Raw genomic sequence first — 20,439 nt, 5'->3', positions numbered from 1 at the left:
CTAAAAAGGCTGGCACAAATATGACTCAGGATGGCCATTTTCAATCTTTCAAAACGTTTTTTATTAGGAAAAAAAAAAAGCTACCCATTCATTCCTGATCTTAATCTACTAAAGAATTTCTTTTAGGATCAAGATATAAAAGGGAAAGAAATGCTAAACAACTTTCCTTGGATTATAACAAACATAAATCCATTCTTCCCACTTTCAAAAAGATTTGGAAAGGACTGCAAATCCTTGAAATAGAATTTTGAAGTTTAAGTAATTCCCATATTATGCACATGTTCATTCAGAGGTAAGGTGTTAAGAAGTGGAAAACTTAAGTCAGTTTGGTATACAAAATATTATTAAATCCAGTTACATTATCCGTGACTACAGGATTCCACCAAACAGACAAGAGCATTATTTATAATAGGTAAGTGTATGAGCTCTAGAGTTGAGCAAGAGGGGTTCCAATTGCTGGCCTATACCAATGGTCAGCTGAGTGGCCTAGATGACCACTCTTTGATCTTTCAGTAAATAGGAATCAAACATCTACTGTAAGGACCAAAGGAAACAGGTGAAGTACTTTTACCAAGTACAGTCAAGCATCTGTCACATAATAAGCCCTCGGTATAGGAAAGCTATGGTTACTGCATATAAGCTCCATAAGGACGGAGATTTTTGTCTTGTTTTGTTCACGTTATTAATAAGGAAGCATGCCTCGGTCTGCTTTCATTCATATACTCCCAGTTCCTCTAAAGTGACATTCACTTTTATCTGATATTAATTATATCCAAATGCTGCTATCCTTAGTATATACACCTCCTCTCTTTTACCATAAGTGGTTTCAGCTGCTTTTTTGGAAAGATTTAAATTATTGGAAAATATTTTAAGTGTTTTAAGAGTATTTGAGTTACCATATGCACCACTTACATTTTCTGTAAACAGTGTGCTTACACATAATTATAAATATCTCAGACTATAAAAGAAAACCTTTCATAGTACTCCCACAACTGAAAAACAAAGTCTTAGAAATAATTATAGAGGGAGCAAAAGGGAGTGGTAGGTAGAAGACAGTTTACTAAATCAGCAAAATAAAATGTGGAGTTTTGTCTTAAAACAAAACAAAACAAAAACCTGACAACCATTTGCTCAAGGCTGCCAAAACTTGAGAATAAGCAAACTGTCATGGGAAACAAATGTTAAAAATACGAAACCCTTTTCTGAGAAAGTAACTCCACCAGTCCTGGCTAATCCAATACTGAATCACTAATGACACCAGCCCCGCTGGCTTGTCTTAACCACTACAGAGAAATCCAAAGGGGGACAGGCAGGGCTCACAGTCAAATATTTTCTCTGCTGTCACTGACATTTTCAATATGCACACCTCTCCCCTCCCCCACTCTTCCACTCCTTTTAGGATCTAAAAAAAAAAAAAAAAAAGATGGTCGACATACTGACAGATCATCTGAGTAATGAATGCAGAGGAAAGAGCACTAGAAAATAAGAGCTTGGATTGGGCCCCAACCTCGACCTAGCTCTGGGTTCTTTGGCCAGTAACTTCTTTGGGCTTTAGTTTCTGCATCTGTAAAACAAGGATGGACTAGATGGGTAACCCTCCACCTGAGATCCCCAAATCTCCAGGAGCCCCTAAAAGTGTAATAACAGACCATAGGATATTTTTATTATTTCAAAATGCCTAACAGAGATAGTCCATTAAGTGCAATGAGGCTAATTAAAACATTAAATATTTTGGGTTTAGACAAGTATTCCACATGGTGACATAGAATGGCATGTGATGATGTTTGTCATATTGTATGAAATTGGGGAACAGTTGAGTTGGAGCTGATATTATCCTTAAAGATACACCTCAGAAAAATCACCATTTCTGTAGTAAGCATAACATCCAACCACAAATGCCTGATTAATAAATAATGGGGAAATGAATTAACATCAGTGAAATTTGTGTAACAGACAAAATTTCTCCAAGTGGCAAGTACACCCCATTAAAGAAAAAGACTCAAATATAATACCCTTAAATATTTATAGGGTCACTGAAAACCAGTGAACAAAACATGCTGCTAAGTTGAAGAAGTAACTATTCCTCACCAAGGGTCCAAATCACTCATCCAATTTTGATTAAAGTGAAACCAACAAAAAGTCCATATTGTAACATAAAATAACACCACCAACAATAACTACTATTTACTATACTATTAGCCAGGCATTGTACTATGAATTATTATTACATTATACACGTATTAATTTATTTAATCCTCATTAACAACCCTAATAATTACATGCTGCTATAATCTTCATTTTATTAATAATGAATTTGAGGCATAGAGTGCTTAAGAAACTTGCCCAAGGACACGGGGCTAGTATGTTCGGAGCCAGACTTAAACATATGCCCACCTTCTCTCCCCAGAAGGGGACAATTCCCTCTCAAGGAAGTCTCCAGAAACAGAGCCAGGAATGTCCCCAGGCAGAGCCCCTGGGAGTCAGGCCATTGCTCCTGACAGCAGCCCTCTGAAGATCTCACAGGGCGCCCCATTTTGGCTTAAAGACTCATCCTTAATGAAAACTCCCTCCTCTCAGCCCAAATTCAATCTGTTTGTCCTGGTGATTGAATTTAACTAAGGAAGTCAAGGGCCATCAGTCAACTAATGTCTATCCATTTCTTTTTTATTCAGAAGCTACAAAGGATTCCTAATAGCTGACCTCTATATTCAAAGAACTGCCAGTCTAATGAACTAATTCATATCATAAAAACATGCATCTTAGTATACTGGAATGAGTAAGGACTGCTGCGACAGACAGACATAGCTTTAAATCCCAACTCTGCCACTTAATTAGCTGCATTATCCTGGACATGTTATAAGCCTCAGTGGGGAAACTTAATCTACTCCCCATCTCGTAGAGCAGCTGTGAGGTATAACTGTAGGAAGGTATATACAGTGTCATGGTTGACTGAAGAGGCTCTGGAGCCAGAGGTTTGAATCCCAGCTCCATTCTTCATTAACCACATTATTTACCCCAACACCCAAAGCTATGAATCTAAGTTCCAATTTCCTTATCTGTAGAACAGTTATATACTGTCTACCCTAAAGGACAGCCACATGAATTAAATGAGGAAATATATGTAAAGCCCTAGCAAAATGACAGACACATAGTAAGAATTCAACAAAATGTTAAAAAAAAAAAAAAAAAAAGCTGAGGTTTAAAAAGTCAAACCACATGTTTTAGTCCCAGCTCTGTCACTTATTATCTAGAGCTAAACAATGGTATACAAGCCAGTAACTCCTCTGAGGCTCAGTTTCCACCAAGATTTCGTGAAGAATAAAGGAGGCAATTACATAAGAGGGTTCTGTAAACTCTACATAGCTATGTAAAATGTTGGGGTTGTTTTACTTTAAGCAAATAAGTTTTGTGTTAGTTATATTGACTGATCCTTCCAAATACTATCTTCATCTTTAAAATGGAAAAACAGGCAGAGAAATTTTAAGCCATAGAGGGAAGGCTGATGGTTCCAAAAGAAGGATGGAGAAAAGGAGTGGGCCAAAATAAATTCAGATCATGACAGAGCAGAAAATGAATAAGCCTTCAAGAAGAGATGAGAATAAGCACCCATCAACCTGTTTTTAATCAGCAGTTTCACCTACCGATTAAGCCTCTCAGTGCACAGTCTAGGCATAAGAATTCTCTAATTTCCTCCCAGAAACAGTAGACTTCAGGGTAAGAAAGAGCTTCACTATCAAATCTCTCTTCCTACCCATAAACTAATTTTATGGGTAGGAATTGGATGAGGCATAGAAACAAAGACCAGTGGACACAAATTGAATCTCTTAACTGGCATTTTCTTAACCACACCTAAAAAACAAAACAAAAAGAGTCACAATCCTCTTCAGAAAGCTTTCCTTCTTTGGTTGGTCAGAAATGTCCTTGTTCCCCAGGTCTCTTCATACTAAATATGGCAATAGCTGGCAAACGACCAGCCCAGTAAATTCCAATGATACTTAAGAAAGCATTCATATTGCCTGAAATTACTCTGAATCAAACACTTAAGACCTGCAGGGCTTCCACATACAACAGTTCAGCTGGAGCTCTTAATGTCAAAAGCAGCAGGGTACCTTAAGAACATACAAGCTTGAAAAACAAGCGGTCTACTCTTCTTTATTGCAACATTCTTCAGCAACAACACTGATCTCCTACCCACCGTGCACACAGCACCGCAGTAGGGCAGTGGGAAGCTGGAGGGAGAAATTGAAGAAACAGGTGGTGTCCATGGGGTGCCAAAACAACAGGTTGATTCAGTCAGTTCTGTCCCACAACTAATCAATTTGGTGAGGAGAGAGGGGAGGGAATCTTAGTCATCCTGTTGTCTGACCAAACTGGCTAGACCACAGTACCATTATCAATTAGGTCAAACTGTCAGATTTAGTAGTGCACAAGTCCTGCCTTTTAGGGATGTTACATATTTCAAAAATCTTGGCTATCCAGGAAGAGAGGACATAAGCAGATTACCCTCAATGCACCAAAAATCACATACTTACCTCCAGAAAATACTGTTTTCCTCCAGTATTTTTTTAATAAAAGGTTAAATGTGCATTTCCTGAGCACATACAACAGACAGCCTTTTAGCTAAAGAAAATACCAGTTAACAAATACAAAGAAAACTGACCAAGCTCATTACAAGTCAAAGGATTAAAAAATAAAAATAAAATATAAATAAATAATAAATAAAATAAAATAAATAAAATATTATTAAAAATATAAATAAGATAAATAAAAAATAAAAATAAAAAATAAAGTCTTCAATATCAGTATTGGTAGCAATGAGTATTAAGGAGGGCATTTGTTATGATGAGCACTGGGTGTTATATATGTAAACAATGAATCACTAAATTCCACTCCTGAAACCAATATTATTACACTACATGATAACTAACTAGAACTTAAACATTTGGAAGAAAAAAATACATATATTAGTAGCAATCTGAAATGTTGCAACACATTTAAGACAAAGGACTCATATCCTTAATATAAATCAGTAACCAAAAAACGAGTATCTCCAGGGGTAAAAGACACAGTTTACCAAAATAAGTAAATAAGTGGCCACTGACCATATGAGAAACCATTCAATATCACTGTGTAATCAGGGAGGCAAATTAAGGTGAGGTAGCATCTACCACTTATCAAACTGGTTAAGTTTTAAAAACAAAAATCAGTGTTGAACATAGCTGGCAACACTGGCAGTTTCATATTCTGCTAATGGAACTATAGCTTGGTCAAACTATATGGAAGGGAATTTGGCAGTGTGTATCAAAGACACAAAAAGGTCCATACTCTTTGATACAATAAGTTGACTTCCAAGAGCTTAGTGTTAACAAAATAAATATTCCTACCAAGATGTATATGTAAGAATTTCATTATAGCATTATTTTAATTATGAAAACATTACAAACTAAGAATTGATTTATTTAAATTATATATATATCTGATCCTTAAGATAGAACAGTATGTAGCCTTTAATATCATTAAAGAAAAAAAATATATATATAGGAAAACATTCACAGTATTTTAAGTAGTACAGAAGCAGATGATAAAACTATACATATGCTAAACTCCCAATTGCAATAATAGACAGAGGGGAAAAAAAAAAAAAACCTGTCTACAATGTACCAATATATTAACTGTGGGTTTTGGCTGGAAGTGATGGAATTATTATATAATTATATATAATTATTATAATTTTCTTCTATGTTTTCCTGTTTGTTTTTAAATTCTGTTTCCCAATTCCTTTAAACCACTCTCTTTGGCATAGCAATTTTTCTTCTGCAAATCTATTTCTGTATGAAGATGAGTATCATTTATATAGGAAAAAAATGGAACCAACTAAATATGCAACCAAACCAAGGAATGGTCAAAACACAGTAACCCAATTAATAAGAATATTATTGGGACGTCTGGGTGGCCCAGCCAGTTAAGCATCCGACTCTTGGCTTCAGCTCAGGTCATGATATCAGGGTCATGAGACTGAGCCCTGCATCAGGCTCCACACTCAGCCCAGAGTCTGCTTAAGACTCTCTCTCTCCCTTTCCCTCTACCCCTCCGCTCTTCTCTAAAATAAATCTTAACAAAAGTCTTTTTAAAAAAAACAAGAATATTGGGGCGCCTGGGTGGCTCAGTGGGTTAAAGCCTCTGCCTTCGGCTCAGGTCATGGTCTCAGGGTCCTGGGATCGAGCCCCGCGTCAGGCTCTCTGCTCGGTGGGGAGCCTGCTTTCCTTCCTCTCTCTCTCTGCCTGACTCTCTGCCTACTTGTGATCTCTGTCAAATAAATAAAATCTTTAAAAAAAAAAAAACAAGAATATTTTAAAAAGAATAGTACTTAGCCAATAAAATTCAATTTATGAAAAAATGCTTTAAAATATAAGAAATATTTATAACCATCAAAGAAAGGCAGCACAGAAAATTGTGTATATATATATTATGAATCAAAACATTTTAAAACTACAGGTAGGAAAAAAAAAAAAAAGATGTACACCAATATATTGAGTGGGATGATTGTGACTATTTTTCTCACACTTTTTTAGATTTTTCAACAGCCTTAACTACTTTCTTCTTTTTTTTTTTTTTTTGCCTTAACTACTTTTTAAGTAACCTCCTCCTCCAAAAAAAATCTTGTAAAGGTGCCAGAGAAAATTAAAAAAATATAAATATAAGTTGATTATGTATAAGCATGAGGAATAATTATTACTATGTAAACCTACCTTAAAATATTACAATGTTTGTTTTTAGGTACAACCATTTTCCTTAAATCTCTTGGGAAGTATATGCCACAGGAGTCATTAAACATTGTCGCTTACTTTAAATAGTAACACAGGACCAAGGACTTGAATGATTCACAAGATAAGTCCTTCCTCTAATAATCCTCATAAAGATTAGAAAGTGTTTCAAATGTTGTAATAAAGTAAATGTCCTTAACATTTCCAATTAAAGAAGATCTAGCAAATAAAGGCATGTTCACGGCAAACAAAAACATAATAAAAATCATAATCAAAATATACACATCCTCAAACTTCAACAAGTCTCAATACTTTCTGGACAAAAGCATGTGAAAGCAGAGAATTAAACAAGTTTCTTTGCAGCTCACTACAATTACCATTTAGAGAAGTTAACACATTAGCACTGTCTAGTTTTCTGACTATTCATATTCAGAGACTCAACAGAAGATATTAGTGAGTAAACACTAATCAATTATTCTAATTTAAATGTTGGATAAATATGCCAGCATAGCAACCTGTCCCTCCTAGGGTCAGTTAAAAATACACTATTTAATCTTCAAGGCTTAAAAACTTTCCAGAATCTCCTCACAAGACAGATGAGAATAAAAAGATATGAAAAAGAAATAAACAATTTAAAAATGTATCTGCCTCTGAACAAGGCAGTATACTTTAAAATGTAACCACATCTTCTTGTACAACATTTTATTCAGCAAGCAAAATTGTATTTTAAAGCAATGCTATTTGTTAAAAGACAACATATTATTGAGGAGACGATATCCAACTCCAATCAAAATATTATCGTCATGTTTTCCTTACTTCATAAAATACACACATGCTTTCTTCATATGATTAGATATATATAAGGGTGGGGGAGCTACTCTTAACCCAGAAACAGGTTCTGCAACACCCATAGATCCAACCTGTCTTTGTGAAGCTTTGAGTCCATTCTGGCATGATGTTTGGCTGACGTATTCAAAGAATCAGAGTCACTGCCCAGGTGCCAATATTCTGAAAGGAACTGACTTGAAGACTAGAAACCGCCTCAGGCAGGCCTCTGGAGAAGGTGCTTCAGTCCAATGGGAAGAAAGACCAAGGCCCCTTACTTAATGGCCAAAGTCCAAGGGCACCAGAGTTGGACCAATGCAACTGACCCGCAGTTCAAGAGTGGCAAAGGACAGTAAAATGACCCCCCCAAGACTTTGTTCAATCATATCTAGTAAAACACCATCTCTGAGGAGCTGGTAGAACAGGGCTTTGCCAAGACAAGCACAGTGGGTGAGGGAGATGTTAGTATGATTAATCAATGCCACCTGAGGCAGCAGCTCTGGGTGTGTCCATACTGTACCTCAGTCATTGCCTGGCCATGACAAGAAGTTCCTTCAGCTACTGCCACTGAGAACTAGATCTTCCAAAGAAGATATCCCCACCTTAACTTGTTCTAGATCAGGCCTGGCATCCAGGACTAAGACCAGCCCTCTCTCTTGCCACAAACCTACTGACAGACATAATAGATACCACAACATATGCCAAATTTACATTCAGACCCCCACCAGACAAAGGGGCCTTTATCTGTTCCCCAAGTTAAGTTCTAGCAAGAGTGTGCTAGGAGTCTCTATTCCCTAGTAGACTTGCAGCTTACTCCCCTAGATCCTACAGCTCTTAGTCACCCCAACTGCAGGAAACTGCTTTCTGAGACTGTAGATAAGTGACTTAAATGACATGTATTTCATATTCCTAATTGTGTGCTCATCTGCTTTATCTCCACAATGATGTCAGCTCCTTGGGGGCAGGGCCCTATCTTCTGCTTGGTCAAAAGATTCCCACATATCTACAAAAGCAAAGTACCCTGTACTCCCTACCACATGAAGAAACACACAAATTAAGGATAACCACACCACAATCCTCCCTGATACATCACTGGGACAGAAGAGCTACAAAGATAATAAATCTCAGAGCCAACAGCTAGGGCTCCTACCAGAGTCTTATATGGAAGCTTACATATTTACACATACAAATAAATGCAATAATTATCTCACTTCTCACACTCCAAGCTCTGGCTTTTATCATCCCCTCTTCTTGGCTTTACTCTTCTTTTTAAGGTCACAACATATTTTCTGCCACACAACTAGTATCTGTCTCAAAAAGGAAAGGATGAAAGCACAGATCTACAGCAAACCTACCACTACAAATGAAAACTGCAGTTTGTCCATCCACAGGCCCTGAGTCTATCCTTTCAGATCTGAAGTCACTTTCTAGATCCTATAAAGGACAGCAACATTAAGTGTCTTTGTCAGAGGAGCACTCCTGGGCCCCTTCTTAACAGAATGCTCTGTTCTGCTCAAGAGACCCTTGATTCCTTTTTTATTCTCCCTTCCTTATTCCATCTGCCGCAGCAGCCCAGACAGCCCGAGGGCAGGACTACTGAAATGAGTGGGCTTTATCTCTTTGCACTAACACATCTGAGGGAAATCCCTGATACCAGGTATGTGTTCACAAGTGAAAAAGGAGACATCTTCAAAGGCAGTGTCATCACAAGGAGTAGGACAGAATTCCATAGTGGACACCAAAAAAACCAGTGAACACCTACGTATTCTGGCATCTCTGGTAACATTCTGATGAAGGGATAAGAAGGCTTTCACCAAATTCATATACAACACATACACAGCAGCCCTAAGATTCTGAATAGTTTGTAGATTATTTTTTTAAGACAAAACAACTTTACTGGCCTTATGGGGATACCAGAGCAACTTCACCAGCAAGCTAGGCATTTAGCAAGAAGCAAGCATTTTCAAGGGTAGAAAATGACTACAAGACCCAGGCAAAGCAACCTATCTCTAGTACTATCAAAGAACAAACAAACAAACAAACAAAAATAAACCAAAAAAATCCTTGGTTTCTCTGCATTCACTCTGCAATGATTCCAAACTTCCCTAATATATAAATTAACTTGCTATTTCTTAAATATACAAATTCCCAGACATTATTTCAGACCCACTGAATCGGAATCTCCAGGAAAACACCCCAGATGGAATCATCTTCATGCCCCTCACTAGGTCTAACTCTTTTTATGGAGGGGTAGGTATTAATTCAGTGAAGAGTACTCCTTTGGATCCTTGTTACTCACGCAAGACTCAGGACTCTGTAAGGCAAATTCCTGAGAAGATGCCAAGGGGCACAAGTCATATGGAGACAGAGTGCAACTGAATATAAGAAAATCTTTCTAAAAATCAGAGTTATCCAGAGATAAACTAAGCTGCCTCCAAAGGCAGGCTACCTCTTGACAAGGATGTTGTAAGAGGAGCAGATCCAGCATGGAAAGGATTAGAAGGACTAGATGGATTTTAAAGTTTCTGCCAACACATAAGTCAACAAAGAGGAAAATTTCAGCTATCCATTAATTAATAAAAAGAGATAGTATAAAAGTCTATAGGTGGGGTCATCTTTCCAACTGATCTTTTCTTTTCAAAGGAGAAAGGAGCGTAAAGACACACCCCTGACTCACCATCGGCCTCTCCTCCAGAATGTCCCAAATGTGGGGAGGACAGAGCAGGAGTCACAGGTGCTGTAACAAAGCCGACCTGTTGCTTGGATGACTCTACATGCTGGGCATATGCCAAACAAGCTTTATCAACCAGAGAAGGGATGTGTGTGACGTAGTACCTCCCCTCAAGGAGTAAACCTTGTTGCAGAGATAGCTCAGGCACTATATGGTTCTCTCAAGGTTTTACTTATCACATCCCATCTTTAGAGTTTTGTTTGTGGTAGTGGCTTTTAGGGAACTCTCTTGGTAGGAAAAAAAAAATTTACTAAACGTATATATACTCTTCATCTAATACTAGTTTGTAATACCAAGCTCATAATGGAAATTTTTAAAAACCTCAAAAAAATCATCAAAACAAACATAAACTTAGTTAACTCTAATTTTAAAAATACCATTCCAATAATCCCCCAAATGACCAAATTACAATAAAGTGTGGCAACTCTGAACAAAATAACAGAAATTGCTGATCTAGTTATATAGTAATACAGGAAACAGTAGAAACAGCTCAAGTGAGAGGCAGGGGGTGGATGACAGCGCCTTTGAGGTTAAATTCCAAAGTCAAAGTGACCTTTATGATTTGCAGAAGTGATCAGAAAAAAAAAAAGAGAAGAAACCACACACACACACACACACACACAGAATTTCAAAATGGCAAGTTTAAATAAAACATCTGGGGAAGGGAAAAATTTGGTTTTTCCCCAAATGTAAGGTAAGCAATGACTCTTGAAAATACTATAAAAAAAAAAAACCTGTCTTGGATTACCATAGTAATCTAGAATAAGAAAATGACTATAAATAATTGTTCAATTGAACAAACATTTATTGAATGTCTATTAAATGCCAAGACACTGTGCCAGGTACAGGGAAAGGGCATTAGGAAAAAAATGCATAAATGAAAAAACACAATTCTCTTCCTCAAGAAGTACACACTAACAATAAGCACTTGAGGATGTTCTAAGTGTTTTCATGTACATGAGCTCATTTGTACAAAAGATAGAAGTGGTGTGGAGAGTGGAGGAAGCACTGGACTGAGGACCAAAGGAGAGATTCTAGTCTCAACTCTAATTGGCTCAGTGACTATGGACAACATACCTGAGCAAATGGAGGACCAAAATCCCTCTCACAAGATTACAATACTAATTAAATATAGACCTGGAGGAGAACACTGGTATTCTGGCTCCTAGTCCAGTGATCTTTCCAAAATATTATACATATGGTAGACCAATACAAACAGCAGAGTAGAAGAAAATAAAACCTTTTGGTTTCAAGTCATTTGCAAAAAAGGAAAAGAAGAGGAAAATGAAACATTCAAGTTGTTGCATCCAGACAGAAATGTCAAGAAAGCAAGGACTTAAATAACAAATGGAAACATAATATAAGGAAAATGTAAAAATCTCTTACTATATTTTCACTCAAATCATGGCTTAGGATTTTTTACTCAAAAAAAGCACTAAGGATAAATAAAGGGAGTCCAAAATTATATATATAAATGAAGCTTGAAGAAAAAAGGACAACAGAAAAGAAAAGGATCTGGGAGAGGATTTATAATATATCTTTCAAATATATGAAGCCCTTCTAAAGAGACAATGGAAACCCATTGTGTCCAGAAGAACAAGAAGAAATGGCATTATACTCAACAGATTTTATATTAACAATTTTAAAAATCTTTGATAGAGGGTTAAAACTCTGGTATAGCTAAGGCTAGATTAATCCTGGAAATTATTAAAAATAAGAAGGAAAGACCCCCATATACACACTATATACACTTCAAGGCAGAATAATGAACTATCAGTGGGTTCCAACAAGTTATTGTAAACCTTGAAAAACACAAGATTCTCAGACTGGCTGTATCAGAATCCCTGGGTGTTGAGTCTGATTTTGATCATCAGCTGATTTTGATGCAGCCAGGACATGGAGCCTCCTTCTATCACAGGGGACGGGGTAAGGAGAAGAACCACCAGGAATGGCATCAGAGTGGGAACTAGATCAATGCAAATTTTGTGGGCAAAATAGAATTTCTGCGGGTGTGATATTTTTAAAATGTATTGTAAGGCTGCTCTGAAGCATCCAAGCATATCCCACTGAATTTAAACATTTTCTAAAGGTCCTGAAGTCAGCAAATACAATTCAGGTAAACGGAACGTTTACTCCTCTATACCACAGGAAGCCCATGGAAGAGACAGTAGAGTGGGAATAGCACAGTGGGATGACAAGGAGATGTGGGTAAATATTTTTAAAAATCAAAACATCAGAAAAAAGAAAAGAAAGACAAGAGATAATCACTCTCCTTCCTCCTCCCTCTACCACCCCCACCCTGTCCCTGCCAAAGAATAATAATATAGAAAGAACCAAAAGAAAGAAAGAAAAAAGAAAAATAGTGTTAGGATAAACTTCATCCTCAACTGAAAGAAAAAAAAATTGCTCTTTGTGATTTCTTTTTTTAAAAGCAAGAGAAGAATTCTGCTGAGAAATTATCGAGCAGGCTTCAAACCAGGGAATCACTTCCCATTACAAAGCAAAAGAAAATAAGGAGCAAGAGGTATTTAGACAATCAGACAGATGGGTTGACTGCTTCTTGCCTTAGGAACTCAATGATATTTAAATTAACAACTGGCCACAATCCCAAATACAGGAACACTCAAAAATTGGGAAGAATGTGTTGTAATTGGTACCTTGACAAAAACACAATGATAACAGATCAGGAAGATTCAAGAAGCCTTCACTACCAGACTCTGCAAAAGATTTAAGATTTATACCAAAAAACAGGTTTTTTTTTTTTTTTAAGATTTTATTTATTTATTTGACAGACGGAGATCACAAGTAGGCAGAGAGGCAGGCAGAGAGAGAGAGATAGGAGGAAGCAGGCTCCCTGCTAAGCAGAGAGCCTGATGTGGAGCTTGATCCCAGGACCCTGGGATCATGACCTGAGCCGAAGGCAGAGGCTTTAACCCACTGAGCCACCCAGGTGCCCCCAAAAAACAGGTTTTTAAAATATTTTATTGCAGTAGTTTAGCATCTGAAGAACACCTGTCTAAAAATCAACATATCCATATCTAGTCCTTTGAAGTAACTAACATTCAACTTGTCCACGTTAAAGCTCGCTGGTAATAGCAATACGTCATCAGTACCAAAGTATAAAAGAGGGTATCATTCTATTACTGAGGTCCTAGAATGAGAGAAGCCTTACGTGTCAAAGTAATCCAATTTCTGACATCGATCTTACCATTTAACACTTAATTTTTGATAAATGCTTTGCAGTCCTATTTATTATTCCCTCCAACTCTCTAAGATTATTTCTTCAGTTCTTTTCATAAGTGAGGAGAGTACCTACCACGAAGATTAAGTTATTTACTAAACCAAGTTAATGGTAGAAACCAAGCATTGTAATCCTCAGACTAGCCCATTGTTTATAGTCCTTTTTATCATAAATCTACACTTACAGTCAAGCTTTTACTCAAAAGAAAAAGGAAAGGCAAAAATGCCATCCTATTTCGTTAAATGATTCTGAAACAATGATTTTTGATTCATCATCACACGGCCTCCTGGTCCACTTCTGAAATCCTTAGGGACATAGTGGTGCATGGAATTAGAGCTTTCCAAGAAGTACCTGGTTGGTGATAAACAACTCAGTACTGTGATAAAAAGATTAAAACAAACAAAAAACGTGTTCTCTTTTAAACATCTGTGATTGGCAATCCAACTGTCCGTTAACAATGAACAAAGAGCAAATTTTTCTGAAGCTCATCATCTTTTTAACCTTTTCTTTGCAAAAAGACATAGCTCATGTACTAGGTTTTTTTTTGGTAAAGGTAAAAACTTCCTCGGATTAGGCTAGGAAAAGAAGAAATCTCAGTTTAACAAACATGCAAAAGCTACCAACCCACTGGAAGCAGAGTTCATTAAAAATAAAACACGGCCCTGTCCTGAAAGTACTTTCTGAATACCTTATATGCCACGGGTTTAATATACATTCTCTTAATTAACCCTATTAGCTGGGTAATTTCATTCCCATTTGGTTGGTGGCAGAGCTGGATTTGAACCCAGGACTACAAAGGGCTCCAAAACCCAAGCTGTTTCTACTAAACAGTCTGAAGAAAATCGGAATCTAAAACTATGGGTGGGATGGATAAGACGTGATTCGATTTCCCTTTCCTCGGTCCAACCGTGTTCGGAAAGACTGCTGCTCATATCCAACCATAAAGAGGCTTTCCAAGGAAGCACTTTGAATTAACGTATCCACTTTTCCTCACCCGCCCCTGCCCCACCCCCAACCATGCCAAAAGAGCAGCAAATGCCGCTGCCAGGTTGGAGGAGTTGGTGATCGTCACACCACATTCCTGGGGCTGGACACAGGACTCTGAAACAGCGCCCGAGCTCAGCGCCTCGGAAAGAATAACAGCAGTCGAGATTTTTAAATCATGTGGCTCAGCATGCAGCCACACCAGTTTGCCTACTGCTCCTGCCTCCACCTTTCAAAGTCACACCGGATTCATCTGGAGCAGGGATTCGCAGTGTCAGGACTCTGGCGCACCACGAAACCCCATCCCCGTCCAAACCAAACCCACCCACCCGGACTGCGTGCCTCCCTCCGCCAGAGCTAAGTCTGGCAGCGGAGGTACAAGCCGTTGAGAGCTCGGAGGCCCTGCCCCCGCTCCCTCCACGCCAGAATCTGGCATTCCTTTGCTCAGCCCATCTGCGGTCCCCGGCCGGCGAGGGTTCGTCTCGCGCAGCCGGCACTCGGCTCTCTCCCTCGACCCCAGGAAACGCGGAATCAAAGGGCAAAAGAGCCCAACTCCCCGAACTCAATCGCCTGGGAAAACGAGTTTCTGAGGCTCGCGGCCCGCGCCCCCTTCAGCCGAGGAGGCGTGTGTGGGGCCACCGGCCGCGGGGCTTAGGAGGCGGCGGGGAGTGCGGAGGAGGAGGCCCTGACGGTGTCCAAACTTTGGGGAACCGAGTGGCCTCACTCGAGCCCGGCCTCCTCGCAGAGTGGAGGACGGAAAGGAGGGGGGGGATGATCGCCCCAGGTGGCCGGTCGGGCCGGGGTGGCGGTGCGCGGGCCCCGGCACAGGGGACAGCACCCCTCGGCCCGATACTCACCACGCGCGGGGGCCGCGCGGCACAGCCAGAGCGCCAGCAGTGCCCACAGCGGAGTGGGGCGCAGGGCGGGCATCTTCTCGGTCGCCTCCTCCGCCGCCTCCGCCTGCGCAGATCCACATGAGGAGGGGGTCCCCACAGAGGGTCCCCCACTCTTTTCTCTCCTCCTCCTGCTTCTGCGGCTCACGGCCTCGAGCTGTGCCCTGAAGCTCAGGCGTAAGTGGCCCCACTGCCCGCACCCCAGGTCTGCCGCTCCTGGGCCGCCGCCTCAGCCGCCGCCCGAAGTTTGGCTGAAACTTTCTCGGCTGTGCAGCGAAGCAGCCTCGTGTGTCCTTCCGCCTCGGCCGCCTCCTCCCACCGCAAACCCCGCCCCCTGTCGCCACGGCCGGGCCCCGCCGCCTTCGGCACCCAGGGGTTTCCCGCAGGAAGAAGCGCCGGCCCGAGTTGCGCGCGGAGGGATCTACTACGAGTCCTCCGACTGCCCCTCCAAGCCTTCTCCAGCCCGCGTCTGATCTCGACGCGCCTTAACTCAGTCGGCGCTGGACTGCCTCGCTGGGCTGGGCCTCTGTCGAAGGAGGTGGGTGTTAGGACCCTGAACTTCAGACGCTAGGGTTGCCGAGACCGTGAACTTGCCGGGAGAGAGAGACCCCTTCCCGTGAGATAGGTGTCGCCCCCACACACCCACACTCACACACACTCCCGGGCCAGCTGGAGGAGTGCGCTAGAGAAGGACCAGCGCTGTCAAAGAAGGAAATGGGGGCTCAGGCGCCAAGCCCATTGAAAAGGAACAAGGCCATCAACCCCAGTTGTGTGCTACGCCATTCATTCATTCATTCATTCATTCATTTAGCAAGTATTTCTTTAACTGCCTTACTTTGCGTATCACTGTCCTCAGCACAATGGGATCATACTACAGTCGGAGGATGCACTAGTCACTTTTGAGGAGAATCCTGCTTTGCTAAAGATATTCATTGTAACATTGTTTATAAAAGCCAACAACTGACATATATGACACCCCAAATCCCTGTAAAAGCCAACAATTGGAAACAGCCTAAACCCCACCCATGAATAATATATGGCATATTTATAAAATGAAATACAGCAATAGATGAGACTATATTCATATATTCAGTAGGGATAACTCAAGAATAAAATGACAGTGAAAAGCTCAATGCAAAAGGAGATATAAAGAGTATCATTTATGTATGTTTAAATTTTTTCAAAACAATACTATATATTATTTATGGATGCATACCATGCAGTATATAGTAATAAAATATAACCAGAATAGTGGTTACTTCTAGGGAGGAGAGTGGGGAATATGATCAAGCATGAGTATATGTGGGCTTACTATTTGTAAAAGAAAACAGCTGAGAACAGAACAAGCAAAAAGGTTTGTGTGGTTGTAACATTCCAGGGGACAGCCACCATAAAAGCAAAGGTACAGATAAGGGAATAAGCAGATGAGTTCTGGCACTATTTGCAGTGATAGGAGTCAAGGAGGGAAGGAGGATTGGGACCAGACTGGTAAGATCTTGAAGGACCAACTGAGAAGGGGGAGGTGTAGTTATCTCTCTCAGATCATAGAAAACCACTGAAGGCTTTTGAACAGGAGTGAGACTTGATGGAAAGGAAAGTTGCTCTGATAATCCTGTGTAAAATTGATTGTCAGGAGCAGAAGGTGAACTGGAGCCCAGGGACCAGTCGGGAGTTTGTGAAACACTCCAGGCATGGGGAGATGATGGCCCGAACTAATGAGGTAAATGTCAGAATGGAAAGGAAGAGATGGATCTGAGACAATCTTGGGGGCTGGGGGTGAGAGGTGGGATGCAAACCTATGTGGCTAATTGGATGTGAGAGTTTACAATCCTACTGGGAAGGAAAATCCTACACACAGAAACTTTTCCTGCCTCTTACAGGATAAAGTCCAAACTTTTTTAAAAAAGCAGCAAATACAGGCCTTTACTTCTTTGGGCCCTATCTCTCATCCTCTCTGCCCCCATTGTGAACTTTACACAATAACAGTATTGAACGACTTGAGATTTCCCCAAACATGTCTTCTTGTTTCAGCCTCTGTACCTTCTGTTCCCTTGGTTTGGAAGGACTCTTATCATCCCCTTCCCTCCTTCTTTTAGTGAACTTCTAATCATCATTAATCCTTCAGTCCTGAGAAGGCTTTGCTGACACTGTAACAAATTCCTCCCCCTCACAGACAGTCTCTCCACTGTACTGCTTCTTTATCTTATTAAAATGCCTATTTTTTACACAAGACTGTTGGTATTTCTGTGTTCTCAACTAATTAGGAGGTCCTTGTGGGCAAAGATCATGGCCTTATTGATTCCCAGTGTCTACAGAACAACACTACACAAGTACAAGAAGAGGTATTAGAGGCTTATGAAGTTCCAAACTGGATTTGAATAAGCACTTTACAATAAAAAAGCAAGTACTATTATTGAAAGTAGTCACCTTGGGATGCTAGAAACTCTTTTCAAAAATAACATAATTAGTCAAAATAGCTTTGGAATTTCCCTTGTGCAAATATGTTCAGAGAAAGATAATAACATTACTTTTTAGTTGTTGACACATAGAGTTACCAGTTAGAGCATTCTCTTTACTCACTAAATATAGTTCATGGTGACTTGGCTCTATACAAATTTTAAACATCACCTGCAAAGACTAACTGTGTCACTATTAAAATATATTCAGAAAAATGTGAAGGTATTCATCCCCAAAGAGTGGCTCCAGAAATGACTGTGGCTTTGACTAATTAAAATAGGTGTGCAGTTTCCCAAGGTGACTGTTTTAAGAAAAACAATTATTATGTTCACATATAACTTTTGTTGGATTTGTTACCATTTTAAACTTACATACATTGCCACAAAGACAAGGGGAATAAAGATTAGATGTTATGAATCAAAGTAGGAGAAGTTTATGACCAAAGAAGTGTTTTAAAAGACATATTTTGAAGGAAGCTATGGATATAAAGGAGTCAAAACAAAACAAAATGGGAGCTGAAAATCAAGTGGAAAACTGGAGTTGGCAAAGACTAAGAGAGGAGAACAACTCAGTCCAAACTGAGTTTGGACTCATCGTGTAGCATTTTGGTGAATATTACCATGGGCCAAATCCTATGTGAGTAGCTGAGGGATAAAGACAGACCAGTGACCAACAATGAAAATCCAGTATGACAGGTAGAATATTGTGGGTTCACAGCTGATGGACTATGAGTCCTGTCCCAGCCTAGGAGTGGGCAGGGAAGGCTTCCAGGAAAACCTCAAGAGATGGACTAAAATTAAAGAACCAAAAGATTAATCCCATAGAGAAGAGATATCTCATGTTTAGAGGTCTAAGGCTTTTTCAGACTTAGGGAACAAGTAGAGGCAGGCAAACAATAAAGACCTGAGCCTGTCCCCCCAAGATAGAAACTTGGGCAGGAGCTGTGGGGATGCAGAAAAGATGGGCATTGGCTCCTAAGTCTAGTAATTGCTTAGATGAGAGAGGAAATGTAGGTCAAGGAATCAGCAATGACCTCAGTATCTTGGAGCATCATGGGCTATTCTCAGATATAGGAAACACAAGAGAAGGAAAAGGAGGTTTGGTAGAGGAGATAAAAATGGCAAGAGATCGATGTAGCTGAAAGAGAAGAGTTATGTTCAGGTGGAGCAGCCCCACAGCTGTTGATTACTTTAGGACCCTAACTGATTAGCAGGATGGAATTGCACGGAAATTACTTTCTCCTGTTCAGCTCTCCCCGAAGCTAAGCCAAAATTCTACTGTGTGCAGTTAGGTGACTAGTTTCCTAATCCCTGTCAGGATCCAGGGGGTCATGTGGTGGTGTCTCAAAGCTTGAGTAGCAGCCAAGGATATGAAATGCCAGAATCTGCCTAGAAATGTCAGCCCCAAATGCACTCTTCAGTTTAATTACTCTACTGGACTTGGGAATGGTCTTCCCCAGGACAGTGCCTCTAATCGAAGCAATTCTTACTTTATAGGAAAAATTGGCAGGAAATTATTCAGGTAATCCCATAACTAATTAGCTATTGCTATTTCTTAAAGTTTCATAACAATACTGAATCAAAGAAAAATGGGATCCCCCAAACTTTCATCTGAAGTAAACAAAACAAAACAAAAACCTCAGTCTCTGGGGCCCAATAAAACCTACAGACCATTAGCAGTAGAAAAACATGAATAAGGCCAGCACTAGTTTTCATTTTAGTCAAAACTAAAAATATACATAGATGCCTTTACTCATTAAAACTCAGGTAAAATTGCCTCTCAAAACAAATGCAGAATTAAGCACTTACTTGTTCTCAAGTCTGTTTTCTCATATCCCATAGGCTTCCAAACCCCTCAAAGACAGAGATCCTATGTTGTCCATTTTGCCCCAGTTCCTCTCACAGTAGTACACATAAGTGCTCATAATATGTTTGAATAAATGCTGAATGAAGGACATATATGTATGAATTGGAGAAAGCTGCATAATTGTCTAAGTCTTTCGGAGAACCCTAGGCTGGATCAGTTAAATGCTACAGATGTTGAAGAAAAGATTCTGATGGGGGTGCCTGGGTGTCTCAGTTGGTTAGGTGTCTGCCTTCAGCTCAGGTGATGATCCTGGAGTCCCGGGTTTGAGTCCCGCATCTGGCTCCCTGTTCAGCGGAGAGTGGGCTTCTCCCTCTGCCCTTCACCCCTGGCTCTCTCTCTCTCAAAAAAAAAAAAAAAAAAAAAGTAAATAAAATCTTTAAAAAGAAAAGAAAAGAGAAGATTCTGGTGTACGTATCAGCTTAGGGTGAGCTACTCTACACATCTCACCACATAACCCAGGAACCTGGGTTATGTGTTTGTGGAAACAAGGATTAAAAGGAAGACTTCCTTGCAAAATAATACCTTGTACTTGTGCAGTGCTTTAGGCTTTTCAGAACACTTTTAAATATATTATCTCATTTGATTCACAAAGCAGTCATGGGAAACAGCCAAGCCAGTCATTATTATCCCCCATTTCACAGATGAAGAGACTGAGATAGAGTTTAAGTGCCCTGCCCA

At 39.9% G+C, this 20,439-nt stretch overlaps 1 protein-coding gene across 1 annotated transcript in view; it reads right to left on the bottom strand.

Moving 5' to 3' along the window:
• Positions 1 to 15,702, bottom strand: part of NOTCH2 (notch receptor 2) — a 174,234-nt gene extending 158,532 nt beyond the window's left edge. The window contains exon 1 of the mRNA XM_080800930.1: positions 15,403 to 15,702. Coding sequence (XP_080657056.1) covers positions 15,403 to 15,475 — 73 coding nt within the window. The 5' untranslated portion in view covers positions 15,476 to 15,702. The remainder of the gene's footprint in view (positions 1 to 15,402) is intronic.
• Positions 15,703 to 20,439: the final 4,737 nt, after the last annotated feature.

Source organism: Martes martes (genome assembly GCF_963455335.1).
Source record: "Martes martes genome assembly, chromosome: 4".
Lineage (NCBI taxonomy): Eukaryota > Metazoa > Chordata > Mammalia > Carnivora > Mustelidae > Martes > Martes martes.
The sequence above is the reverse complement of the archived record's forward strand: the minus strand, read 5'-3'. Positions and strand labels throughout refer to the sequence as shown.